The sequence below is a fragment of the Hyla sarda genome, chromosome 11 (genome assembly GCF_029499605.1).
Source record: "Hyla sarda isolate aHylSar1 chromosome 11, aHylSar1.hap1, whole genome shotgun sequence".
NCBI classification, from domain to species: domain Eukaryota; kingdom Metazoa; phylum Chordata; class Amphibia; order Anura; family Hylidae; genus Hyla; species Hyla sarda.
In genome coordinates, this window is record NC_079199.1 from 41,830,442 (window position 1) to 41,854,765 (window position 24,324).

The window sequence follows — 24,324 nt, forward strand, 5'->3', positions numbered from 1 at the left end:
TTGTTATGATAGGTGCTGCAGACTGATGTACAGTTCTGGGTCCTACATTTCTGTCTCTAGGGGCGCTGCAGGAAAAGGTTTTCAGTTTCGTTGTGGCTGGGCTCCATCTTATTACTAGTTGTTTATGTTCCTGTCCTCTCAGATAAACATCAATTAAGGCCAAGGTATCTGATTTCTATTAACGTTCTCCTCCCTCATTCACAGATAATGTGGCAAGAATAAAGAAAAAAATTATTTTTTTTTGTTTTGAATGTATATTATATATTCATTACTCTTTCTGATGCAATTGTAACTTTGTTTGTGCTGGGCAATGACAGATATTGAATCATGTTATTTATTTATTTATTTTTTCCTTGCCTTTTACAGAATTGAATAAAATTTGAAAGACAATGGGGGCATTTTTGGATAAGCCAAAGATGGAAAAACATAATGCCGAAGGGCACGGAAATGGATTGCGTTATGGGCTAAGTAGCATGCAAGGATGGAGGGTTGAAATGGAAGATGCACATACAGCTGTGATTGGTTTGCCAAATGGACTCGATGGATGGTCTTTCTTTGCTGTATATGATGGTCACGCTGGTTCCCAGGTTGCCAAATACTGCTGTGAGCATTTGCTTGATCACATTACAAGCAACCAAGACTTCAAGGGGACTGATGGACAGCTGTCTGTGGAAAGTGTAAAAAGTGGAATCAGAACAGGTTTTCTTCAAATTGATGAACACATGAGAGTTATCTCTGAGAAGAAACACGGTGCTGATAGAAGTGGCTCAACAGCTGTAGGTGTTATGATCTCGCCTAATCACATTTATTTTATCAACTGTGGAGACTCCAGAGGCTTACTTTGTAGAAGCAAGAAAGTTCATTTCTTCACACAGGATCACAAACCAAGTAATCCCCTTGAAAAGGAGCGTATACAGAATGCTGGTGGCTCTGTAATGATTCAACGTGTAAATGGGTCTCTTGCCGTTTCAAGGGCTCTAGGTGACTTTGACTACAAATGTGTCCATGGAAAAGGCCCTACAGAGCAGCTTGTTTCACCAGAGCCCGAAGTTTATGAAATTGAGCGATCAGAAGAAGATGACCAGTTCATAATTCTTGCTTGCGATGGCATATGGGATGTCATGGGAAATGAAGAGTTATGCGATTTTGTAAGATCCAGACTTGAAGTTACTGATGACCTTGAAAAAGTATGCAATGAAATAGTTGACACCTGCTTGTACAAGGTATTGTATAACTTTTGTTTTGTGTTGGCAGACATAGTTCCAGGTTACATTGGGTAATGTTAAAAGATAGCTATAGACTTCTTTATTAATAATGTAAATGTTATAGTTGCTATATCCTCTTCCTACGTATAGAAGACCTACTGAAATGTATTTCTTATGTTATGACCTGCAACCTTTTCTAAGGAAATGCCAGTAGGACAGGAAGTAGAAGTAAAGGATATATGGGGGAAAAAAATGACAACCTGTTTATTCTGTGCAAAAGGACATTGGCCAGGTTTATCAATCTTTTTGTGACAAACTGGAGTGATGGTAACAAAGCTGTGATTGGTTATGGGCAAATCACTCCAGTTTTTGACTTTGATCAGATTGATCAGTTTTGGTCATTGAGATACATAAATGCATAAACATTATAAAGCTTGCTGCCTTTGCGTATCTCAATCGCTTCCATAGGCAATGCATGGAGCAGCAGAGGACATCTTTTGGATACTGTATTCAACAGTATAGCAGCTATGAGCTATACTACATGCACAGAAAATGACTTCTGCAGATGACACATTGCTTGATAGTGTAAAAATTACATTCAGATTTTGTCCCACAAATATACACTAGATTCTATGTAATTTGGTGGCCTTATTTTGTGAAAAATTGTTTTTCATGCATCCTACATTGTTGGGGAGGCGTGGTCTGTTGTCTACAGTGCTCCTAGCTTGCAACACACCTCTACTTCTTAATCAGTCGCCCTGGCCTTTAACATACAACACCTGTCGATGGTGGCCCTGTCTGTTTTGCCTTTGCATATGCCATAATTGAGGTTTATGGCGCACTTATGATGGTTCTGACTGGCTTAGGCCACACTTGTTCTGTAATCCTCTTTTGCAATGCAGAAGTGAAGAAAACATACAGGGCCACAGATGGCAGGGGAGCCCTGTGTATCAAGGGGCAGAGAGGCATTGTGCCTAGTGGCCCAGCAGATGCCTGTCCATGCACCACTGACACTGGCATGCATGAAAAACATTTATTTTTTTGAAGAAAACCAAAAAACTTTCCACTCGATCGTGCAATCAATCCACTGATAATGATGGCACATGTCAGTAAAAATTATGTACTTTATTGTCCTTTATATACATGGGCATGCACCCTGTCTATATCTGACTGTCTCTGCCTTACATCATTGGACAGTATCACCCTATGTGGCGCTCCTTGTTTTTCTTAAATTTCTTTACATGTTGTTTGATTTTTACAGAACAAAGCTACCACATAAAAATGGTATAGTTAGCATGTGGACAGTAATCCCTGCTATATTTATTTTTATGGGTTTCAGTTAAGTGATGCACCTTTTTAAAGATGTTTTAAAGCATGTGATGAGCATTCAGCAGCATGGTTGAAATAGTCTGACTAACGTAAACTTTCAAAATTGAATGTGTCATCAACTTTAGGGGTTGTCCAGTGCAATTTTGTTTTATCTGTGCCCAGACTGTCTAATAAAACCTTTTTAACCCCTTAATGACCAAGCCCATTTTCACCTCAAGGACCAGGCCAATTTTATTTTTGCGTTTTTCGTTTTTTCCTCCTCGCCTTCTAAAATCCATAACTCCTTTATATTTCCATGTACAGACCCATATAAAGGCTTGTTTTTTGCATGACAAATTGTACTTTGTAATGAAACCTCAATTTACCATAAAATGTACGGCAAACCCAAAAAATATTTTTTTTTAAGGGAGGAAATTTAAATGAAAACCAACATTTTGCACATTTTGGAGGGTTTTGTTTTCACACTGTACACTTTACGGTAAAAATGACGTGTTCTTTATTCTGTGGGTCAATACAATTAAAATGATACCCGTGGCTAGATACTTTTATATTTTTGTACCACTTAAAAAAAAAATCTAAAACTTTTTGTACGAAATCTGTAATCTAAAATCGTCCTATTTTGACCACTTATAACTTTTTCATTTTTCCGTATATAGGGCGGTATGAGGGCTAATTTTTTGCGCCGTCATATGTACTTTTTTTTTTAGATACCACATTTGCATATATAAAACTTTTAGATCATTTTTTATTTTTTTTTAAATAAAATGTGGCAAAAGCAGTGGACTTTTTTAAATTTTTTAAGTTTACACCATTCACCGTACAGGATCATTAACATTATATTTCGATAGTTAGAACATTTACGCACGCCGCGATACAAAATATGTTTATTTAAAAAACAATTACGCTTTTTGGGGTAAAATGGGAAAAACTGACAATTTCCATTTTTATTGGGGGAGGGGATTTTTCACTTCTTTTTTTTTTTTACTTTTTTATTTTTACATTTTTCAACTTTTTTTTACACTTATGTCCCCATAGGGGACTATCTATATCAATCGTTTGATTGCTAATACTGTGCAGTGCTATGTATAGGACATAGCACTGCTCAGTATTATCGGTCATCTTCTGCTCTGGTCTGCTGGATCGCAAACCAGAGCAGAAGACCCCGGGAGACGGCCGGAGCAAGGTAAGGGGACCTCCGGCTGTCATGCTGGATGATCGCATCCCCGCGGCGGCGCTGCAGGCGATACGATCATCCAATTAAAGTGCCGCAATGCTGCAGATGCCGTGATCTGTATTGATCACTGCATCGGAGGGGTTAATGGCGGACATCCGCGCGAACCTGCCGTGTATGACGCGAGCACCCTTCCGATGCTCGCGGTCATACACAGGGCGTAAATGTACGTCCTGGTGCGGGAATTCCCGCCAAACCAGGACGTACATTTAAGTCTGTGGTTAAGGGGTTAATTTGCCTTCCTCACTCTGACCGGACATCCCAGCGCTGCTCAGCCAATCGCTGGCCACAACTTTGTCCTGCTTCATCCAGTGATTGATGCAGCAGCACTTTCAGCTACCTTAGCAGCAGATGCTAAGATTTCCTGCATGGGTAAAAGCATTGAATTGTTTTGTTTAGGCTGTCTGGGCACATTAGATTAAAAAAATGTAGTGGACAACCTCTTTTAGGTAGGGTCACACACAGCATAAGCGGCGTATTTCTTGCTGCAAGAAATCCACCAGGCAGACATACAGGGCTTCCCCACCACAGTAAGGTTGGATGGTACGTCAGCAAGTCAGGTCTGCCTCCAAATCTCACTGCACACACAGGGCTAGGGCAGGGAAGCCCCGCATGTTTGTTAATACAAAATGCGCAGTGTACAGTATTTCCTCCTGCCCGGCAGATTTCTGGCAGTGTAAACATTCTGCATATGCGCTGTGTGTGACCCTTTAATGTAAGTCAAACTGAAAATTCAATGTGGATATAGGTACCTCTATATAAAAATATATAATGTGTGAAATTCTTAAAGGCAAAGTCCAGGTAACTAAAATTGTTTGACTGCTCGTCTCTGTAGGTTGGGGCGAGAGTGCGCCGAGGACAGGTAAGTGACTGAACTCCGTACAGGAGATTGATTGCAGGTGTCCCAGTGGTTGGACTCGCAGCAAACACTTATCCCCTATCCACAGGGTAGGGGATATATTTTGGTTGCCCATTCTACCCCTTTTTAAATGAGGCAAAAACTGAATAAAATTACAGAAGCTGTAATCTGAATTTCTAGTGAGGTGTATTTTCACTTGTAGGTCAGATATTTTAATATATTTTAAGTCAGTGGATGCAACGAATGACTTCAAGATCGATGGTGTAAAAAAAATAAGATCTGCTTTTACAAAGTTTTTATTTCTCTTTTCTCCTTCTAGGGAAGCAGAGACAACATGAGTGTCATACTGATCTGTTTTCCAAGTGCTCCAAAGGTATCTCCTGAGGCAGTGAAAAGAGAAGCAGAATTGGACAAGTACCTGGAAAGCAGAGTAGAAGGTGGATCATTTAACCAAAATAAGTAACCTAATGAATAGTTTTTTTTTTTTTTTTTGTTAAACATGCCTTCAAGTGCCATGTAAATGTGGCTATCACAGTTCACTACAATCTATATATGAGCTATATATTGTGTACTGACACCATTTTTAAATCTTTGAAAAATATGACTATTTCTAAAGATTAAAAAAAATAAAACAAACTGTATACATTTCAGGGATGTTCCATATCCACAGATGCATAGTTGTTTGTATATTGGGGGGGAAAAATCACAGTTAACTTTGTGATTTACAAATTAATAGTGTTTGTACAATAACACCACTTCCTATGTTCTAGTATGTAATTCTTTGCAGATAATTTGATTTTATTGACTATTATTGAGTTAGCTTTGTTTATTGGGAAGTTACGAAGCATTGTTATTCAGAGCACTGCAGCATGCTTTGTAAGGTGAACACTTTAGAATTGCAGTGCTAAGTTCCTGCTCCATGAATGGACACTAAGTATAGTTTAAGATGGATACATATCAGTAATAACGTTTTCTTTCTAGTAGGGTTTTCTATAAATTTGCACTGTTTAAAAAAAATCTAATGTTCGTTACTGTTTGGGTAAGTGTGTGTGTGTGTTGGTATAAGTAACATTAATAGCAGAGGTGCTCATTGCTGTGTCCTGTGATAGAGCATAGTTACCACATTTTTGTGCCATTAATAAGATACCTAGGAGCATAACATTATATTCATATAGAAATAGCTATGTGGTATTCTTTCAGGGAACAGCACAGTATAGACATTTATAAATATTTAGGTATGTGATTTTGAGGTCAAAGCAGGTATTGGCTATCTGCTGACGAATGGGCATATAAATATTTATGAAGGGAGAGGTGTAATTAAAGGCTGATGCAACTCTCAGAATGTACACTGTCAGAAAATTTTAAATTAGGAAAACTGTCATCGGTGTTACCCACACTAACTTGTTGGTACAGGTGTGTAGTGCGGGTGACACTGATGACAACCATACTTACCTGTCCCCGTTCTGTGGTTCCATTGTCCCATTATCTTGCTCCATATCTTCTGTAAAAGTGGCATACTTGGGGCATGGGCGGAGCTTCCTGGCAACACCACTGCTCTTTCCACAAGCCTGCTCTCAGCGGGGACCAATAGAGAAACAGCAGCGGCGATTATAGGAAGCTCCGACGGCGCAAGATAGCAGGACAGCGGGACCACGGAACGGGGGCCGGTAAATATGGTTGTCATCAGTGTCACGCACACTACACACTTGTACCAATAGATTAGTGTGGGTAACCCTGATAAGTTTTTTCTTTTTAAACATGAATCTGCTATTAATTGTGAGGCATTTATATAATATAAGATATTCTGGATAAAAGCATAGCCTGCACACTCAGCTTCTGATGACATTATTCACCTATGTAGGATTGTGAGAAATGTGTGCACTGTAGGGGGAAAAAAAATATGCTTAACTTTATTCAAAGTGTGGTCTGGACTGAAGTGCGTGTGATTTGATAAATCTGATACCATTGCAAGAGTCAAAGCAATTTTGACTTCTTACGAAGGAGTTTTGATAAAATAGCCCAAACTGTGGAAGTGAAAGTCAGTAGATTTTTGCATTAATCCTTTATAAAAAAAAAAAGTGCACAAAAAAAGGCAGTATAAATATGGGGGTGACTTATTAAAACCTGTCCAGAAGAAAAGTTGCTGAGTTGCCCATAGCAACCAATCAGATTGCTGCTTTCATTTTGCATAGGCTTCGTTAAAAATGAAAGAAGCGATCTGATTGGTTGCTATGGTCAACTAAGCAACTTTTCCTCTGGACAGGTTTTGATAAATCTCCCCCATGATCTATTCCCTCATTGACATAATTACTTTTTAAGCTTTAAAGCAATACTATCACTAAAATAAACTTTTGACATGTTGTCAAGACTTGTCAAACATTTTAAATCAGGTTAGATAAGTTAGGCTCTGCAATCGAGAGTAATAGCTGGGTGAATTGGACGGAAACCCTGTGTGATCTAAACTTTTGACATGTCTAGACAACATGTCAAAAGTTTATTTTAATGACACTATTGCTTGTCCTACTTTCTTTTAAAATGGATAAAAACTAAAAGTATGATCCTGCTAAGTATTTTTACATTGGTTCCTAGAATATACACAGTATTTGATTTTTAAGTCTTGTTTGTTACTTTTTGGAGTTTAGTACTGACGTCATATGGCACTTTAAGTGTTAGAAAGGACCTTCAATCAGCCCTGACGACTGACAAAGAATTATAAAATACTGCTCAGGTGTTCAGGGACAGGTGACCTTGGGTTGTAGTCCAATTCTTGGTAACCTCACCAATCAGCTGTTTGAAGGGGCCATGGTGCACGCTGCAGTCTATTTAAGAACACAATAGACGCTGCTGCGCTAAAGTGATCTATTCAACAGCTAATAGGGGTGACTAGGGTCAGATCCTCCTCAGCTAATATTCGGAGGATAGGCCAGCAGTTTTAAAAGCCTGTATAACCCCTTTAAAGATTCAGCCTTGATGCAGTGGGTCTTCTAAACATAATGGAAGACCATGTTTTGTATTGTCTTACTAGTTTTATGAAAGAACACACAGTACTGGGAACAGCAGCATTGTTTACTGAAAATCCAATTCCGAATTGATGTTGCGGCACTTTGTGGTTTTTATATGAAATTTATCTCTTGTGCTTAGTGGATGGGTTAGAAGTTGTAATCCTGCTGTGCTACCCAACTTGAGGATAGACCAATGTGTATAATTAAAGGGGTCTCCAACCATAAGTGTGATTGTGGAGGTTATGTTAAGACCCCACAAACTTGAGAATAGGGTCCAGAGTCTCCATTCATTGTCTATAGTTGTACTTGGCTCCAGTCTCCAGTATAGCTATGAAAAGTCTCTAGTCCTGGCCTAAACCTAAAACCTCTTGTAAAATGTTCTGCATAGTTTTGTAGTTGGATGAGATGGATTATTAGAAATTCCCCTCTTTTAGTACTTTTGGGTCACCGATTGTGTAAAGTGTAGTTTATACGTCTTATTTTCCAGTTAGTTTTACTATATAAAGCACACAAAGCACTTTCTGCGCCAATATGGGCTTTGTGTACCCATAAGGTGTATGCCACATGGAAATCAGTAGGATCACATAGCTATAAAATAACCTCAGTATACACTACTGTGATCAGATGGCAATATAAGTATCATGTTTGCCCCATAATACTGTACAGTTTTTTACCCAGTATTGTTATGGGGTATTAAGTCTACCTGGACTTCTGCTGTTTAAACATCAGTGCTGATGTAAAAATACAGCTTGTGTTCACTGTTAAAAGTTAATGTCTTAAAGAACTATACATTTCCATAGCTTTCCTTTTTGAGAAAAGTTATGGAAAATAGTCTCAAGAATAAAAAAAGCATTCCTTTTTAGTACAACTATGCAGGAAAAAAGGCTATAATAGCCTAAAAGTAAGCATATTTAATGTTTTAATACTGTGGTCTTAAGGCTATGTTCACACAGGAGCTCTTTTTCTCCTTTGGGGAATTTGGTGCATATTCTCCAAAATCAACCCACAAGCTGCCACCCATGATTGTGATCTGGATTTAAATCCAAACAACAAGTGACAGTTTGTTGTTTTGAATTGGGAAAATGTGAACATATCCTTAATCTACAGAAAAAAATAGTTGCCGAATATCAGTGGTATTCTTTGGGTTTTGGGATGAATATTTTGTGGGTTTCTCTATTTTTATATATTTCCTCTTTTTATTGACTTTTTTTATTTTGTCACCTGTATCTATCTATAGCTCACAAATCTAATGTACATGTTTAGTGCAGACTGTTTATATGTAATCCTCTTCCAGGATGTTCTTGTCTAGAGATCATACTTTTTATTTTTGTATATTTAATTTCAGCAATAGAACCTTTGTAGATTTCAATTTAGATGTTAACTTTACACAATAAAATAATTTGGCAAAACAAATCTGATATCTTTGCATTTTATTTAGAAGCAAAAATTATTGTGTAAAACATGTTTATTTTTTGTTTGTGTGTGGATGATCTGATGTACTAAAAAAATAAAAATTAGCTCTTACATTAACTTGACGTATATGTGTAAAACAGCATACGGCTTCAAACAAGGAAGATTTATCTGTAGGTTAAAATGTTAATTGATTTTTCTGTGTAACATGTTTAATATGACTCACAGAAGGCATCTTATCCTGTCGCACCATACTGCATTCCTTTGCATGATTGTAATGGTTAGCTATACTTGAAGCTGGTTACATTTGAATAGCACTTACAAAACGAGTACTTCTAATTCCTAGAGATCATAAAGAAGCAGGGTGAAGAAGGTGTACCAGACTTAGTCCATGTGATGCGTACATTAGCCACTGAGAACATCCCTAACCTCCCACCTGGAGGTGAATTGGCAAGCAAGTGAGTTAACCTGAGCATTTTGTGATCTGTTAAATATATGTGTAGGAATAACTATGCCACATTTAAAAAATAAGTTTAAATGACATACACCTTCTTACTGTATTTGGCTTGCTAATGGATGCATTTCCTTATGCTTTCTTTTCTTTTGCTATGGCCACTACAAAAGAAATGTCTTTGTTCTACTACCCCCATCATGGAACAGTCTGTTCCATGTTGGGGGTAGAAGTACAGGGGATAAGTGATTTAGCACATCGGGTCTCACTTCCGAGACCCGATGCGATCAGCAGTTATAAAGCAGGGGAACGGGAGGCATGCTCTGATCCCTTGCAATGTATATACTATTGTGTAAACTTTTTTTGAAATCCCCATCCGGGAGCCCTGAATTGCTGGCACAGAAGAGTCATGCAGGGCTCCCGGCAGGGTTTTTAAACTACTTTGTCCTCCAAATTCATACCCCCATGCATGTTTATAATCGTTGGCCCCAGTGTGCTTATCCTTATCTCTCCCACTCCAGTGTCCTTATTTCCTCTCCCGCTGCCTGCTCCTCATCTTCTTCTTGGAGCAGGGCAGCAGCGGCATATGTCGGGAACCGGCAGAGGTAAATGAATGAAGCCGTATGTCCCGCATGTAGGCTTCATTCATTATTTCATTCGCCCCCGCCCGACACATCTCCGCTGCCCTGTTCCTAGTGCAATCAGCGCCGGGACATGTCGCTTATTGCGCTAGGAGCAGGGCAGCAACGATGACCTGTCGGGCGGCGGCGAATGAATTCATTCATTCATTCATTCACTACCGCCGGTTCCCAACATGTCCAGCTGCTGCCCTGCTCCAAGAAGATTAGGCAGGCAGCGGGAGGGGGAATAAGGACACTGGGGCAGATAAGGATAAACACACTGGGCCAATGAATTATTATAAACATGCATGGGGGCATAAATTTGGGGGACAAAGTAGTCCTTTAAAAACCCCGCCGGGAGCCCTGAATGGCTCCTCGGAGCCGGACATTCAGGGCTCCCGGCAGGGATTTCAAAATTAAAGTTTACTCAGTAGTATATAAATCGCAAGGGAGTGCAGCATGCCGCCTGCTCCCCTGCTTTATAACTGATGATCGCATCAGGTCTCAAAAGGGAGACCCAGTGCAATCAATCCCTTATCCCCTGTACTACTACCCCCCACCTCCACCCCCAAACATGAAACATACGCTGTTCCATGATGGGGGTAGTAGTACAAACACTAATGTAGCCTCCCCAGCCATCTGAAGACTCCCGCAGCAAGGCAACTACTACTCCCATTATGGGAAGAAGTCTGTTCCATCTGTCCCATGATGGGAGTAGTAGTAATCCCGGCTGCGGCAGTCTGCTGACGGCTGATACTAACGAATGAAAAACGGATTCAAACGGATATCTCTAAATTGCATCCCTTTGCATCAGTTGGCATCCGTTGTTAGAATGGTCCATTTACGAGGCAATAACGGAGAAAATATGAACGGGGGGGGGGGGGGGGGGGGAACGGCTGTGTGAACATTGCCCAACTGCACTGTGCACTTTTTCTGAGTGGCCAAATGGGCAGAGATTTTGTTTCCAAAGGGATGTAATGGCTAGGCTTATGAGAAGTAAATAGAAGTAGAGGGCTGTGAATCAGGCTGGGGGGTGAAACTACTGACCACACATGAATTTTCCTAGAGGGAAGTAATAAACTTATTTTTTTTATAAATTGTGGCATACGTATGTGTAGCATGATCTGTTTTGTGTGTTGTGCAAGGTGCATTTCCCTGCTCCTTTTTGTTTTAAGTTTGTTTTTTATATAAACACCTTCCCCCTCTACACAACCCTTTCCTTCACAAAAACTGCATAGACTATAAATCAATGGATGCAATTTTCTCCCTCTTGTCCCCTTGATATCTTCCTTGTAGGAGGGCAAGAGGTTTTGCTGGTGGTGCCGCTTGACATTTTTTTTTTTTTATCTGTTTCTATGAATATCTATTGAAATATATTGTCTGGCTTTAAAGAGGTTTTCTGGGACTTTTTATCTAATATCCTATAGACCAGTGGTCTTCAACCTGCGGACCTCCAGATGTTGCAAAACTACAACTCCAAGCATGCCCGTAAAGCCGTTGGCTGTCCGAGCATGCTGGGAGTTGTAGTTTTCCAACATCTGGAGGTCCGCATGTTGAAGATCACTGCTATAGACTGTTGATATGCTGTGACTTGAAAACCCCTTTTTATAAAGTGGTGGAATATTTGTAGGCGGTGCCATCACTTTGATTGGTAGAATCTCTGCTCTGGTATTTACACTGATTCTGAGCATGAAGGGACACAATGCTGCATCTCCTTCAAAGTATCCCCTGCTCTACGGCACATCCAGCTATGCAGCCCCATTTAAGTCAGTGGGGATGACTGCAGAACTAACAGCTCTGCAGTCTCTTCTCAATCAGCATTGCATGCCCTTTATTCTCAGACCCTGTGTGGGTCTTAAGAGGTCATGCCTCTCACTGATCATGAAGTGATGGCATAACCGAGCAATATGCCATCACTTTGAGACAGGAACAAAATCTTCAATGTTTATGGCAAGTTATTGTTACAAGCCTTAAAGGGGTATTCCAGGAAAAAAAACGTTTTTATATATATATCAACTGGCTCCAGAAAGTTAAACAGATTTTTAAATTACTTCTATTAAAAAATCGTAATCCTTTCAGTACTTATGAGCTTCTGAAGGTTGTTCTTTTCTGTCGAAGTGCTCTCTGATGACATGTCTCGGGGAAACGCACAGTTTAGAAGCAAATCCCCATAGCAAACCTCTTCTAAACTGGGCGTTTCCCGAGACAGGTGTCATCAGAGAGCACTTAGACAGAAAAGAACAACCTTAAAGGGGTAGTCCAGTGGTGAAAAACTTATCCCCTATCATAAGGATAGGGGATAAGTTTGAGATCGCGGGGGTCCGACTGCTTGGGCCCCCTGCGATCTCTCTGTACGGGGGCCAGGCTCTCCGGCCAGATATCAGGTGTCAACCATCGCACGAAGCGGCGGCCGACACGCCCCCTCAATACATCTCTATGGCAGAGCCGAAGATTGCCGAAGGCAGCGCTCCGGCTCTGCCATAGAGTTGTATTGAGGGGGTGTGTCGGCCGCCGCTTCGTGCAGAGGTCGACACGCCCCCTTCCCGCGGGCTGTCCAGGCTCCGTACAGGAGATCGCGGGGGGCCCCAGCGGTCGAACCCCCTGCGATCTGCAACTTATCCCCTATCCTTAGGATAGGGGATAAGTTGTTCACCACTGGATATCTCCTTTAACCCCTTAAGGACCAGGCCATTTTATACCTTAAGGACCGGAGCGTTTTTTGCAATTCTGACCACTGTCACTTTAAACATTAATAACTCTGGAATGCTTTTAGTTATCATTCTGATTCCGAGATTGTTTTTTCGTGACATATTCTACTTTAATTTAGTGGTAAAATTTTATGGTAAATTGCATCCTTTCTTGGTGAAAAATCCCAAAATTTGATGAAAAAAATGAAAATTTTGCATTTTTCTAACTTTGAAGCTCTCTGCTTGTAAGGAAAATGGATATTCAAATTATATTTTTTTTGGGTTCACATATACAATATGTCTACTTTATGTTTGCATCATAAAATTTATGAGTTTTTACTTTTGGAAGACACCAGAGGGCTTCAAAGTTCAGTAGCAATTTTGAAATTTTTCACAAAATTTTCAAACTCACTATTTTTCAGGGACCAGTTCAGTTTTGAAGTGGATTTGAAGGGTCTTCATATTAGAAATACCCCATAAAAGACCCCATTATAAAAACTACACCCCCTAAAGTATTCAAAAAAACATTCAGTAAGTGTATTAACCCTTTAGGTGTTTCACAGGAATAGCAGCAAAGTGAAGGAGAAAATTCAAAATCTTCATTTTTTACACTCGCATGTTCTTGTAGACCCAATTTTTGAATTTTTGCAAGGGATAAAAAGGAGAAAATTTTTACTTGTATTTGAAACCCAATTTCTCTCGAGTAAGCACATACCTCATATGTCTATGTTAATTGTTCGGCGGGCGCAGTAGAGGGCTCAGAAGGGAAGGAGCGACAAATGGTTTTTGGGGGGCATGCCGCATTTAGGAAGCCCCTATGGTGTCAGGACAGCAAAAAAAAACACATGGCATACCATTTTGGAAACTAGACCCCTCAGGGAACGTAACAAGGGGTAAAGTGAACCTTAATACCCTACAGGTGATTCACGACTTTTGCATATGTAAAAAAAAAATATATTTTTTTTACCTAAAATGCTTGGTTTCCCAAAAATTTTACATTTTAAAAAGGGTAATAGCAGAAAATACCCCCCAAAATTTGAAGCCCAATTTCTCCCGATACAGAAAACACCTCGCATGGGGGTGAAAAGTGCTCTGCTGGCGCACTACAGGTCTCAGAAGAGAAGGAGTCACATTTGGCTTTTTGAAAGCAAATTTTGCTCTGGGGGCATGCCGCATTTAGGAAGCCCCTATGGTGCCAGAACAGCAAAAAAAAAAAACACATGGCATACCATTTTGGAAACTAGACCCCTCGGGGAACGTAACAAGGGGTAATGTGAACCTTAATACCCTACAGGTGTTTCACGACTTTTGCATATGTAAAAAAATATATATATTTTTTTACCTAAAATGCTTGGTTTCCCAAAATTTTTACAATTTTAAAAATGGTAATAGCAGAAAATACCCCCCAAAATTTGAAGCCCAATTTCTCCCGCGTACGGCGATACCCCATATGTGACTCTAAACTGTTGCCTTGAAATACGACAGGGCTCCAAAGTGAGAGCGCCATGCGCATTTGAGGCCTAAATTAGGGACTTGCATAGGGGTGGACATAGGGGTATTCTACGCCAGTGATTCCCAAACAGGGTGCCTCCAGCTGTTGTAAAACTCCCAGAATGCCTGGACAGTCAACGGCTATCTGGCAATACTGGGAGTAGTTGTTTTGCAACAGCTGGAGGCTCCGTTTTGGAAACAGTGGCGTACCAGACGTTTTTCATTTTTATTGGGGAGGGGAGGGGGGTTGTATAGGGGTATGTGTATATGTAGTGTTTTTTACTTTTTATTTTATTGTGTGTTAGTGTAGTGTAGTGTTTTAAGGGTACAGTCGCACGGGCGGGGGTTCACAGTAGTTTCTCGCTGGCAGTTTGAGCTACGGCAGAAAATTTGACGCAGCTCAAACTTGCAGCCGGATACTTACTGTAATCCTCTGCCCATGTGAGTGTACCCTGTACGTTCACATTGGGGGGGGGGGAAATCCAGCTGTTGCAAATTACAACTCCCAGCATGTACGGTCTCAGTGCATGCTGGGAGTTGTAGTTTTGCAACAGCTGGAGGCACACTGGTTGTGAAACACCGAGTTTGGTAACAAACTCAGTGTTTTGCAACCAGTGTGCCTTCAGCTGTTGCAAAAGCTACAACCCCCAGCATGTACGGACAGCGGAAGGGCATGCTGGGTGTTGTAGTTATGCAACAGCTGGAGGCATACTACTTCTGCTGGGGATGCTGGGGATTGTAGTTATGCAATAGCTGGAGACACACTGGTTTGCTACTTAACTCAGTGTGCCTTCAGCTGTTGCAAAACTACAACTCTCAGCAGTCACCGACAGCCAACGGGCATGCTGGGAGTTGTAGTTATGCAACCACCAGATGCACCACTACAACTCCCAGCATGCACTTTAGCTGATTGTGCAAGCTGGGAGTTGTAGTTACACAACAGCTGAAGGTACACTTTTCCATAGAAAGAATGTGCCTCCAGCTGTTGCAAAACTACAAGTCCCAGCATGCCCATAAGGGCATGCTGGGAGTTGTGGTGGTCTGCCTCCTGCTGTTGCATAACTACAGCTCCCAGCATGCCCTTTTTGCATGCTGGGAGCTGTTGCTAAGCAACAGCAGGAGGCTGTCACTCACCTCCAACGATCCTCGCTGCACCAGGTCAGTCCCTCGTCGTCTCCGCCGCCGCCGCTGCTCCTGGGGCCCCGATCCCAACAGGGGCACCGGGGATCGGGGTCCCCAGCACCCGGGGTGCACGTCCCGCACCCGCTCACGTCCTCCGGAAGAGGGGCGGAGCGGGTTGCGGGAGTGACACCCGCAGCAGGCGCCCTGATTGGTCGGCCGGTAATCCGGCCGACGAATCAGGGCGATCGTGAGGTGGCACCAGTGCCACCTCACCCCTGCTTGCTCTGGCTGTTCGGGGCCGTCTCTGACGGCCCCGATCAGCCAATAATTCCGGGTCATCGGGTCACTGGAGACCCGATTGACCCGGAATCCGCCGCAGATCGCTGGACTGAATTGTCCAGCGATCTGCGGCCATCGCCGACATGGGGGGTCATAATGACCCCCCTGGGCGTTATGCCCCGATGCCTGCTGAACGATTTCAGCAGGCATCGGGGACCGGCTCCGCTCCAGATGGTTGCGGGGGGCCGGTAAAACACATGACGTTCTCATACGTCATGTGTCCTTAAGGACTCGGAAATGGAGACGTATGAGAACGTCATGTGTCCTTAAGGGGTTAACTTCAGAAGCTCATAAGTACTGAAAGGATTAATATTTTTTTTATAGAAGTAATATATATATATGTATATATATATATATTATGTATATGTATATATATATGTATGTGTATATGTGTGTATATATGTGTATATGTATGTGTATATATATATATATATATATATAATGTGTGTGTATATATTTTCCTGGATAACCCCTTTAAAGCTACAGAGGTTATAAAAAAATTTCTCTGACAAACTATAGATGACCCTATAAATTTGTTGTTAGCCATTTATTTTTAGACTCTTAAAATAAAAGAAGCCCTCCTTTCTCTGCTTCCTGCTTTTCGGGAGTGCGTAATGCAGACTACTTTTTATAGCAGCCTGTGTTTGAGTGGAGGTGTCAAATGTTTCATCTATTCCATGCACTGAATAAAGGCTACTGTTCTCAGGTACCAGTGGCAATGACTTTGTTCTAGCACATTTAGCAGTGTGATTAAGTGAAGTGCTTGCATTCTTTGATACATGACCATCTGATTGTTATATGCTGACTCACCCCTGTGTTATTTATAATACTATTGTGATTGTTTAATTCTTACAATTTGATTTAGGCAGAGTGTAATTGAAGCAGTGTACAACAAACTGAACCCATATAGAAATGACGACACTGTAAGTATATTACCAAAAATGTCAGTGTTTCTAAAACTTTTTGAAAAATTCTAATACAAGAAAAACTACTATAGGGCAGAAATTGGCAGGACAGTATTTATTTCTTTTTTGGTTGACATATTGGCAATACAGATTACCCACAAATATCCAAAATGAGTCCGCTTCTCACTGTCCCCAGAGCTCCAAGATTCAATAAATGGGGCCTGAAGTAGCCCCCTGACCTAGTAACATTAAATTGCAGAAATAAATTTAGAGCTAGCTTCAATAGTGAATAAGAGTTTAGGATATCTATGTTCTGCACAATACTTGTTTGTTGTATAACCAAATATGTGTAAAATCAACTGGTTCCAGAAAGTTATACAGTATTGTAAAACACTTTTATTTAAATATCTTAAGCCTTCCAGTTCTTATGAGCTGCAGGATGTCCAGAAAAAGTTGTGTAGCTCTTTCAAGCCTGACCAATATCCTCTGGAGCATCTTGCAGCTAAGTACTGGAAGGATTAAGATTTTTACTAAGAAGTAATTTTCACATCTGTATAAATGTCTGGCACCAGTTGATTTGAAAAACTTTTTGTTTTCCTCTCAGATTAGTAGTTCCCCTTTAACTTCTTGTAGTGTGAGGTGGTATGATTTTCTGTCAATATTAAACTATGAATTTTCTGATTTAGACAATTGAAATCCAAAAAAACGATTGGTCTGCCTGGATAAATACAAATGTCTTGCTTGCAGAGATATTTAAGATGATTAGAGATGATCGAAGTTAGTGAGTCGATTCGTCATGAACTTCTCGGCTCGACAGTTGCTGACTTTTTTTAGCCTGCATAAAGGAGTTCAGCTTTTAGGTGCTCCGGTGGGCTGGAGACTCTCTCCTAGGACTGTATCCACCTTTTCCAGCCCACCGGAGCACCTGAAAGCTGAACTAATGTATGCAGGATAAAGTCAGCAACTGCCGAGCCGAGAAGTTTGTGACAAATCGAATCGCTGTAAGTTCACTCATCTCTAGGGGGGATGTATACAGCTTTATTGTTGCGAAAGTTGATCTGTTCTACAAGTGTTTCAATTACCCTGAGAAGTCATTGGAAAGAGGAATCACTTTCACAAGGCTAAATTAAAAGCTGATTAATTAGTTGCTTGTTCAGCAAGTCTTACTGTAGATTCGGCTTTACTCTAACTAGGGCTGGGCGGTATACCGGTTCATACCGAATACCGAATTTCTTGGGCTGCACGTTATGAATTTTCCCCCATACCGCAATACCGGTTGGGCCCCTCCCCCTCGGGAATGTATTATCAGCCCAGCGCAGAGCTGTCCCCACATCGGGGAACTAATCCTATGTTCCGCCAGCACTGTTCTGCACCCCCCCCCCCCCCAAATTATCAGCCCGCCGGGGTACTACTCACACATGTCAAGCACTGCCCTCCTCCTCTTTGTTGGGGGCCGCAGGCACTGGAACTCTATACTGTACGCCAGTGGTCTCCAACCTGCAGACTTCCAGATGTTGCAAAATTACAACTCCCAGCATTGGAGTTGGCTGTCCGAGCATTCTGGGAGTTGTAGTTTTGCAAAAGCTGGAGGTCCGCAGGTTTGAGACCACTGCTTTACGCTGTATCCCTATGCCCGGGCTGCAAAAGATAAAGAAAATAAACTGTAACTCACCTACGTCGGACAGCCGTCAGCCTATAACCGGCCGGAGCGATGTCCTGCCCCAGTCGGTGATAGGCTGAGACCACTCTCATGTAAGGAGCTCTGGCCGACTTCTTACATGACAGTGAGCTCAGCCTATCACTGGCCGAGGCGGGACATTGCTGCGGCCGGTGATAGGCTGACTGCTGTCCGACGTTCCCGTCCCCAGCGTGTGGCCGACATAGGTAAGTTAAAGTTTATTTTCTGTATCTTTTGCAGCCTGGGCATAGGTATAGAGCGCACAGCAGTGGTCTCCAACCTGCGGACCTCCAGCTGTTGCAAAACTACAATACCGTTATATACTGTGGAACCGCTATAAGTTAAAAAAAAAAATACTGTGATACACATATTTGGTCATACCGCCCAGCCCTAACTCTAACTTCCCTCTCCTGCAACATCAGTTTTGCTTTTGGGAGATATTATGTTAGAATTACTTTTTTTTATTTTTATTTTTTTGCCATTGCCTGCAATGGATAATCATATAGTCATAGACTGATACACTACTCAAAAAAATGAATGGAACACTAAAGCACAATGTAACTCCAAGTCAATGAGACTTCTGTGAAATCACACTGTCCACTCAGGAAGTAACACTGATTGACAGTCAATTTCACATGTTGTTTTGCAAATGGAACAGACAAAAGGTGGAAATTATAGCCCCCCCCCCCCCCCCCCCAATAAAGAAGTGGTTCTGCAGATGGTGACCACAGACCACTTCTCAGTTCCTATGCTTCCTGGATGATGTTTTGGTCACTTTTGAATGCTGACGGTGCTTTCCCTCTAGTGGTAGCATAAGACTGAGTCTACAACCCACACAAGGTAGTGCAGCTCATCCAGGATGGCACATTAATGCGAGCTGTGACAAGGTTTGTTGTCTGTCAGCCTAGTGTCCAGAGCATGGAGGCGCTACCAGGCGACAGGCCAGTACATCAGGAGATGAGGAGGCCGTAGGAGGACTGCTACCTCCGCCTTTGTGCAAGGAGGAGCACTGCAAGAGCCCTGCAAAATGTCCTCCAGCAGGCCACAAATGTGCCTGTGTCTTCTCAAACGGTCAGAAACAGACTCCATGAGGTTGGTATGAGGGTCTGAAGTCCACAGGTGGAGGTTGTGCTTACAGTCCAACATCGTGCAGGGCGTTTGGCATTTGCCGGAGAACACCAAGATTGGCAAATTCGCCACTGGAGCCCTGTGCTGTTCACAGATGAAAGCAGGTTCACGCTGAGCACATGTGACAGTCTAGATATGCTGTATAGTACGTTCTGCCTGCAACATCTTCCAGCATGACCGGTTTGGTGGTGGGTCAGTAATGGTGTGGGGTGGCATTTCTTTGGGGGGCCGCACATCCCTCCATGTGCTTGCCAGAAGTAGCCTGACTGCCATTAGGTACTGAGATTAGTTCCTCAGACCCCTTGTGAGACCATATGCTGGTGCAGTTAGCCCTGGGTTCCTCCTAATGAAAGACCATGCTAGACCTCATGTGGCTGTCAAAATCATGGCTAGCTCCATCCACCAACGCCACATTGCACTACAGACTGTCCAGGAGTTGGCTGATGCTCTAGTCCAGGTCTGGGAGGACATCCCTCAGTAGATCATCCGCCACCTCATCAGGAGCATGCCCAGCCATTGTAGGGAGGTCATACGGGCACGTAGAGGCCACACACACACACACTACTGAGCCTCATTTTGACTTGTTTTAAGTAAGGACATTAAAGTTGTATCAGCCTGTAGTGTGGTTTTCCACTTTGATTTTGAGTGACTCCATATCCAGACCTCCATGGGTTGATAAATTTGTATAGACAAAAAAGTATTTCATACGATCATTCATTCATATCTAGGATGTGTTCCCTATTATTAATTTTTTTGAGCAGTGTACATTAGTTTCCGTTGTATCCTTTCCTGTATTTTGACTGAAGTGTACTTGTCGCTAAGAACATGTCAAAAGGTTTAATTATTTGGGGTCTTGGTGCTGCGACTGATCAGAAAATACTGCATGCTTAACTTAACCGCTTGCAGTGATCTTCGTCCATCTTCTTTGGACGGCCACAGGGCTGCAAGAACTGAGATCCTTCCCTAAGCAGGGAACCTTCTCCTTGCTTGTTCTCCTGATCAGTGGAGAGGCCACCCTGTCCTATAAAAACTTTTTTCATTTTGTTTTAAATGACTGGTACACTTTAAAGAAACTGAATTAAAACTCTGATTCCAGCATTGATAAAGAATTGTTCCTAGCGGTCTGTCTTTACCAAGCTTCAGTTTAACCTCCTACATGGTGACCTGTAAGTAGGCCAGTCAATCATAGTCTGCTGTAGTGCTGTATTAAGCATAGTATCATTACTGCAAATGGCTGCCCTTATGGATGACGTGATTAAAGATGTCATGGGTAACTTTTCCAGCAGCAGAAAGGGACTATGAGAATGGCCTCTGTTGTCATGGTTACAGAAGCCAGTCAGGCTCTGCCTGATGCAGAGTATCATCCGCTATACTATGCAGTGTAACATTGACAGGCATAATACAGCGCAGTACAGATGTGTATTGCACTGTATTATGTGTGAACAGTTGAGTAATAAAAATGTGTAAAACATAAAAATGCTAAATATTTTTAAAATGTTATGTATATAGAGATATATCAATTAGAGATGAGCGAACTTACAGTAAATTTGATTAGTCACGAACGGCTCGGCAGTTGAGGACTTATCCTGCATAAATTAGTTCAGCTTTCAGGTGCTCCGGTGGGCTGGAAAAGGTGGATACAGTCCTAGGAAAGAGTCTCCTAGGACTGTATCCACATTTTCCAGCCCACCGGAGCACCTGAAAGCTGAACTAATTTATGCAGGATAAGTCCTCAACTGCCGAGCCTAGAAGTTCGTGACGAATCAAATTTACTGTAAGTTCGCTCATCTCTAATATCAATCATATACCCAAAAATAATACCCCTACAAAAGTCAACACAATTGTGTTGGTGAAAAAAATGTAAAAATTATGTTTCTTAGAATATGGCAATGCTCAAAAATTAAATTTTATAGAGTAAATGTAATAAACTATTATAAAGTATATAAATTGGGTTTTGTCATAATTGTACGGACATAATTGTAAATACCATAAGTCCCCAAAATTTTAAAAAAATGTTGTTAATACTACCAGCATAAATATGAAAAAAAATGCGATTGAATTATATGTACTCCTAAAATGTTACCTAAAACAGCTTCAAAAAACCCTCAAGAAAAGGTGGGCTGGGGCCCAATCACTAAACCTTTGGGCTTTAGGCACGGGTGAAAAACCTCCTCTTAAACTCTTTCTTCTCCTAAAACTTAAATGTTATTGTTAAAGGGTACTTCGGGGAACTAAATTCATAGCCCATCCTTTACCTCTCATCAACCTATTTTAATTGTCTAAATATCATTCATTAGTTATATAGAGCAGTTTCTCCTCTTTTGGTTGTCACTTATATGCATGAAGTGAGGGAATGACATCATGTAGCCATCCACTCTGTCTCTGTCCAAATCACTCTCTGAAAGCAGCCCCCACCCTCCTTAGAGACACAGACCACATGGTTTCTGCCCTGCGCTGATGAGTCATGCTCTCTTGACTGAGTGCTGAGAACTGGGAGGAGTTTGCAGCCTTAGCCAATCAGACACTGAATCTCCCTCTGCTACTAAGAGCAGGAGGGTGGAGGCTGCTCTGATGGAGAGCTAGCTGGCAGTGCTGCAGTGATTGCAGTGAGATGTAGGCAAGGGGAGGGAAGGATGGCAAAGTATATCAAGCAGCCAGACAAGACAATAGGGGCCAAAGGAGCCATGTATATTGGGCAGAATGGTTTACAGGTAACGGCTTTGGAGATATAATACTTTTACTACATATAGTAAAGTATAATATATATATATATATATATATATATATATATATATATATATATATATATATCCCTATATATACCTCCCTGGAGTACCCCTTTGATGTAATGTTGAAACCACTGTGAAATGAATGCTTATACTGTCTATTATCACTGTATGACTGGAATTCACTCCCTAGTTTGTAAACACCATATTTAGGGCCTGCAGTACTCTATTCTAGTTAGTCAGCATATCAGCCTGTGTAAAATCAGTAACACTTGTACTCCAGAATGGTACCAATGAAAACGTCAACTTGTCTCCCTAAAATATTTTGCCACCTGAAGCCTCTACAATGTAATATGATGCTGACAAAATATCCTAACTAAAAGGAAACCCCAAAATCTATGCAGTATGTCTGAGGCTGGTGTGCGAGTCTTGTAGGGCTCTCGTTCCACATATGGGATATTTTTAAATACATTAGAATTAGGGGAATAAATATTGAGTTGCATTTAACACCTTCTATGTTAAATAACAAATAAAAATGGAGGATCTGCCCCCCCCCCCCAAAAAAAAAGTTTTTAATGCCTGTATCTTTTCCTATTTCTAAAACACACCTTTCTTTGCAAGATCACCGGTCAGTTCTCTGCTCTTTGTAACTTCCAAATAGTCTTAATTAAAACTTTTGCGTCTACTTGAGCTATGCAGACTTTTTCTCTGTATACATATTAGAGAAGTCTATTGCAAAGTATTTCCAGTCTGTGCCCAGGCTGCAAAAAAAAAAATTAACTCTCCTTCCTCCGTTTCGCCACTACAGCCGTTTGGTCCTCTGCCCTGTTCTTCCTCCTTCCGTGTGCACGGATCATCACACTGCGCTCAGCTTATCACCGACAGCAGCAATGTCCCTTGTGACGATCCATGCACACGGAAGAAGGAAAAAGACCGGATTGGAAGATCGAACAGCTGTAGCGGCGCTATGGAGGAAGGCAAGTTAATATATTTATTTATTTATTTATTTATTTTGCAGCCCAGGCACAGCGGACTGGAAATACTTTGTAGTAGACTACTCCTTTTAAAGGGGGTTTACAGGCTTTTGAAAACGTGTAAACAGGCAGCGCACTTTATACCTGGTGGATCTCTGCTGCGGTCGTTAATCGGGCTGATGTCAAGCATAAACACTTTTTAGATGCTGCGATCAAAGTCGATTGTGGCATCTAAATGTTGCAAATATAGTTGCTGACTAGCTCAGGAAGGATTTTGTCCCAATCAGTTGAGAGAACAAGCGGATGTCTTTCCTTTCTGCATCTCGTCCAATTGGTGCTCTAGTAGTGCAGGCACCCCGCACTAATGGAGCACCCATAACATTGATCAGTGCTTCCCTATTAAAAATTTGAACCCCCCCTTCTTTTAATAAAATTATGTAATCAAGAATAAACAAATTATAACTTTATTTAAACCACACGGTCAATGACTTAAATGTGAAAAAATAGTTGAGTTTTGGTAGTCTCTTAAAAATATATAAATCATAAAGTCCCATCAAAACAAAAATTGTAGTGATAAAATACAAATCACAGCGCAAACAATGAACTCCTATTAATTGGGTATCATTGTAATCGTATGGACCTACAGACTAAAGATATATAGTGTAATTTGTATTGGAGTGCGCTGCATGAGAACAGAAGCCCCCAGTTTAGGGTTTTGAGGTTTTTTCAATTTCACCCCACAAATTTTTTTTTTGTTTTGCCCTATACATGGCGGTGAAATGAGTGGGGTACAAATGGTGATGCAAAAAGCAAGCCCTCATATGGGTTTGTAGGTGGAAATTTAAGTGTCATGACTATTAGAATGCGAGGAGGCAAAAATAAAAAATTCCTGCATCCTTAAGGGGTCAAAATACACAATACCCCTCCACTTTCCCTGTCCAGCCTTTTGCCACTTCATGGTCTCCAATGGAAGTACCCCCAAAAATGTTCTGCACAGGACCTCTGAAGCCACCCACTGGCCTTCCTCTTGCACTTGACCTACCAGTGAGACCAGCTATATTGTTCCTTTGCACAATGTACAGGATGTAATCTGGGGTGCTTTTGCCAGAAACTGGCTCAGCACTGGACCAGGAGCCACAGGAGGGATGGCTATATATTTATTCCCCC

At 41.5% G+C, this 24,324-nt stretch overlaps 1 protein-coding gene across 1 annotated transcript in view; it reads left to right on the plus strand.

Annotated features, from left to right (window-relative positions):
- Positions 1 to 24,324, plus strand: part of PPM1A (protein phosphatase, Mg2+/Mn2+ dependent 1A) — a 47,836-nt gene that overhangs the window by 21,113 nt on the left and 2,399 nt on the right. The window contains exons 2-5 of the mRNA XM_056547369.1: positions 367 to 1,223; positions 4,944 to 5,061; positions 9,383 to 9,494; positions 16,612 to 16,669. Coding sequence (XP_056403344.1) covers positions 390 to 1,223; positions 4,944 to 5,061; positions 9,383 to 9,494; positions 16,612 to 16,669 — 1,122 coding nt within the window. The 5' untranslated portion in view covers positions 367 to 389. The remainder of the gene's footprint in view (positions 1 to 366; positions 1,224 to 4,943; positions 5,062 to 9,382; positions 9,495 to 16,611; positions 16,670 to 24,324) is intronic.